The sequence below is a fragment of the Amphimedon queenslandica genome, unplaced genomic scaffold, assembly GCF_000090795.2.
Source record: "Amphimedon queenslandica unplaced genomic scaffold, v1.1 AMPQUscaffold_13047, whole genome shotgun sequence".
NCBI classification, from domain to species: Eukaryota; Metazoa; Porifera; class Demospongiae; order Haplosclerida; family Niphatidae; genus Amphimedon; species Amphimedon queenslandica.
The window spans coordinates 67,523-71,820 of record NW_003546717.1 but is presented as its reverse complement, the minus strand read 5'-3'; the positions used below and the strand labels follow the sequence as shown (position 1 = coordinate 71,820).

Here is a 4,298-nt window from a genome sequence, read left to right as displayed (position 1 = left end):
CGATTCACCTCATCCTCCAAAAGCACAAAACATATCTCTAGATGAAGACAGACACTTCAGCTTTAATAACTGCACAAACATACACATAACAAATTCAAAAATAACATTACTATTATTGCTGTCATTATTTTTATTCCTAAAATTTCCCAAACTTTGGCAGAAGTATCTAAATAATTTCCCTGAGGTTTCTAAATATTTTCCCGGGGTATTATAAGTGATTTAGACACCTCATATAATGCAATCTGATTGGTCAATTCAAGACAAGCATGGTAGAATCTAATATTAATATCTATGGATCCGGTCATTCTGAAAGTAAGCTCACGTGATAAAAATGAAATCAACCGTGTCTTACGCTTAAAATGGCGTCTAAATCAAACAAGTGTTCTCCAGAGTACGTGGTCCTTGAACAGTATCTCCACAATATCTGCGATGCACTTAGCAAGGTTTCTGGTAGCATTACACCTCTAGCAAGAGACTATTGCTCCGCTGGCATCATAACATCAGCTACAATGAGTAGTGCCTCTCCTCCGCACTCTCCCCAATCTGTCTTGACTCCCTACGAACGTGCTAATGCAATCATGACTGCAGCTCTTGTAAGTGTACAACAGGATCCAAGGAAGTTTGGTGCTGTGGTAGAGAAGCTAAGTGATCATGGGCTTAATGGGCTTGTAAAGGAAATGGACGACACACTTGGTAAGTCTACATATTTTATTTCATGGTGTATCTAAGTATCTCTTTTCACACTAAGCAGTACAACCTCAAGGAACTGCAAGGTCTAGATCTCCACCATTACTAGGTATAAACAGTTTTATATTCTGTACCGGCATGCATGCCATACATATTGAGGCCAGGGGCGGATCTAGGATTGGATTTTTGGGTGGGCCTTGATGATGTGGGTACGGGTACGGTGTGGTAATTATTGGGAGTGGCCAAAAAGCCTGCATTCAAACATAGATATTAGAGTAAATGAAAGGGATTGGAAATGGGGCGTAGCAACAGGAAATGTGGGTTGGGTTACCACATGACAACCATCTGTGTTTTGATTGTATCCCCATCTCCTCCATTGGTGAAGTTGCTCAAGAAGGATTTCGAAGGAAATTTGTGTTGCTTCAGGATAGCGCTTGCTTATATATAGCCTATTCCACATAGAATGTTTATAGCTACCTGCAGCAAGGTTTGTCTCTGTACAGCCATTTTGCAGGCAGTTATAGGTACACAAAGTCACCTGTTTTTGAAACACTTTATCATTCATAAAACACTCAATCTTCGGAGTATCAACATGTGAGTTAGCTCATTCCACAGGAGATTTAAAGCTCTTTAAAGTGTAACTGCACCCCAAAACTTTTTTGCCTGGAATAAGTTGGTAATGAAGAGAGAATCATAGGAAAAATAGCTAAAATTATTAAAAAGTACTGTTTCTGTACTAAATCTTGGGTCAAAAGTTGCCTTGCAGCCATCTTGTCAAATCACTTCCGGTGGTGGGCGTGGTCACGTGATGATGTAGATGGGGGAACATTAGCAAGTTTCTGCATTGAAATATTAGCAATTTTAAGGCTGGATTTCTAAGTTCTGCGTGCAAGAAAGCAGCTAAGAGGTATTTTTGCAATTATTAGAAGCTATACAGAGCTAAATTATGTAGTCCAAATTTAAATTTGTCATTTAGCAGTTTTTACAAATAGACAGATTATACTTATTCACTGCTCAAGAACAAAATGAGTCTCAGAGGGGGAAAAATAGTATTTTTAGTTAAAGAGTGACGCAACTACTAGCACATGCGTTGATTTGCTTAACAAAAAATATTAATAAAAAGTATGAACACTGATTAGTATTGAGTGTGAGTTTTGTTTGCATGAATGGCATCCTCTTGGAAAATCTGTCAAAAAATCCCAACCCGCCTCTGTTTACTTAGCAACAATACAAATGAATGGAGGTTTGTCTACGCCCACGCTTCCATTTCCAATCCCTCTCTATTATCTATGATTCAAAGTCAAAGTTTTGAAGATTAAAGCTGTTAAAATGAGCTCCTTTGTGGTTTACAAATTGTTTGCATAGTCATGCTTCACAGTTTACATAGTCATCCACATGCAAAAGTTGATTTTAAATTACTGCACAAAACCTTTGGGTGGGCCTGTTCCACCCTGGCCCACCCCTAGATCCGCCCCTGATTGAGGCTACAACTCTTGTGTCTTTTGAAAATACCATAATAGTGCTTTATTTTTCAAAGAGCAAAACTTTTGTGGTTTCACAAATTGCCACAAAATTAAAGCTTCTCATTCACAATCATTATTACACCAAAGGCATGATTTTAACATTGTTAACAATGCAAATCCACAAAAGTTATTTCTGCAAAAATTCTATAAATTTGCGAAAATTTTGCTCCTTGAAAATAAAGCACTATGAGGAATTTTTATGTTAGCATGTTTCCATTGTAGAAAACCATAAGCCATTATGCAAAAAAAAATTTAAAATCAAGCGACAGCGGATGAAGATACTTGTGGTTGGTCATAATGGAAGTGGAAAATCATCATTGATTAATGAAATGCTGGGTGGGAGAAATGTAGCAGTGGTTGGTCGACCAGAAGATCAAACCCATACCAATAATCCAGTCGAAAAATACGAGCTCGAAATTGGAGATGTAGATGTCACGATATATGATGCACGAGGACTTGGTGATCCTTCAATAACAGACGAAAGTACAATGAATTCAATTGTTAAAATAAAGACTGTAGATATTGTACTTCTATGTCACAAGCTATATGATAGGGTTGATGGTGCAAGTGTGAAAGAGCTAAAGGTTCTTTTTGGCAACATGGATGATGATTTGATTGATCTGTCTATTCTCGTCTTTACATTTGGAGACGAATATCAAATAAGATGTGATCCTGTTTTCGATGATAAAGGAAAATTGACAGGTGAATCAAAACAAGAAGTGAAAGAAGCTATGAATATCCAGAAATGTCAAATGGAACACAAATTCAAGGATACTATGAAGAAAAATGGTACCAGTGACAGAATCGCTGACAGAGTACCAAGCTGTATAACATGTGGAAAAAGAAAGAGGAATGGAGAGCGAAAGGAGTTACCTACAAGCGATAACTGGGTTGATGACCTCTGGGAGCTATGTGAGGAGCGATGCAAACGTGAAGCAAGACCATTTGTCAGATCAATGAAAAGCAAGATCTTAGAAACATTAGGAAATGCAGGAAGTCAATTGATTGGTTTTTTTGGCAAAAAGAAATGAGTTTATATTGTGAGAGGGCTAGGGAATGTGAGGTAAATACAGTTAATTTTTAACTTGTAACTTATTTTTATGCTAGATATTTTTGAACTCAATCTTTAGATGTTTTACTTTAATATTGTTAAAATAATAATTAAAACATTGTAAAGTCATTTCTTTGTACTTTGTGAGACCTCTTCTTTTGATCTCATTTTCAGAGCTATCATGAAATCCTTCCATTAGTGCATGGATGATGGAATAGCCTAATTATTTTAATGAATCTTTTTAGCTAGTTTTATTATGATGCAAATCACAAATTAAAAGGTAAACGCCACAAGATGCACAACATGCAAGTTAATAAACTGTAATAACCACCTCATGTATATGTGTGTGCATGCATAATACACTTGCCGCAGTTAGTTATGGATATATTTTATAGATAAAAAACTATAAATATAAATGATTTTTATAGATATATAAGAATAGTTTATACTGCACATGTATACTATACATATACTTGGCCATGGGCAGTGGTGGAGAATCTGGGGGGCTGGAGCCCCCCCAGTTTTGATAAGGGGGGGGGCCCGCCCCCACTTTTGCTGCAACCTACATGCAGACTGAAGAGCAAAGCCTCTCTAAATTTTGATGCAAGGCAGCAGGAGGGCACTGCCCTCACTTTTAATTACTTGTGTTATGTACCGTATAGCTGGAAATATTTGCTGGAATTTAATTTTGCTGTTTGCTGTTCATCATAAAAATGCACAATTTAATTCCACAAAGCATTATAAGTAATGGGCGTATCAACAGTACACGCCTACACCAGCAAAATTAAATTTCACAAACATTAAAATTAGCTAAATGGGTACAAAATCGCAAAATATAATTCCTGCAAACTTTTCCAGCTATACGATATATTAGAAAATGCTATTAATTTAGCTAGCTTATTAGTGTTATAGCAGCTGACTCAATTCATTGCTTATACATATAATGTATATCATATACATACATAAGCATAACTGATGAACGCACCATTTTTTTGGATTATTTTAAACATAATTGAATTAATCAAAATGAGCCCCCC

At 36.5% G+C, this 4,298-nt stretch overlaps 1 protein-coding gene across 1 annotated transcript; it reads left to right on the top strand.

Annotated features, from left to right (window-relative positions):
* Positions 1-289: 289 nt before the first annotated feature.
* LOC109585571 (uncharacterized) lies at positions 290-3,400 on the top strand. The gene is made up of 3 exons (XM_020001693.1): positions 290-693; positions 752-796; positions 2,433-3,400. Exons 1-3 carry the CDS (start codon positions 360-362, stop codon positions 3,239-3,241), a joined length of 1,188 nt encoding a protein of 395 aa, XP_019857252.1. The 5' UTR covers positions 290-359; the 3' UTR covers positions 3,242-3,400.
* The last annotated feature ends 898 nt before the right edge of the window (positions 3,401-4,298 follow it).

What these genes read in the sequence shown, in the direction of transcription:
- LOC109585571 (XM_020001693.1), top strand. Translation starts at nt 360, where the DNA reads ATGGCGTCTAAATCAAACAAGTGTTCTCCAGAGTACGTGGTCCTTGAA. An exon ending in GGAAATGGACGACACACTTG is followed by an intron (nt 694 to 751) that starts GTAAGTCTACAT and finishes CACACTAAGCAG; the next exon opens with TACAACCTCAAGGAACTGCA. An exon ending in TAGATCTCCACCATTACTAG is followed by an intron (nt 797 to 2,432) that starts GTATAAACAGTT and finishes TTTCCATTGTAG; the next exon opens with AAAACCATAAGCCATTATGC.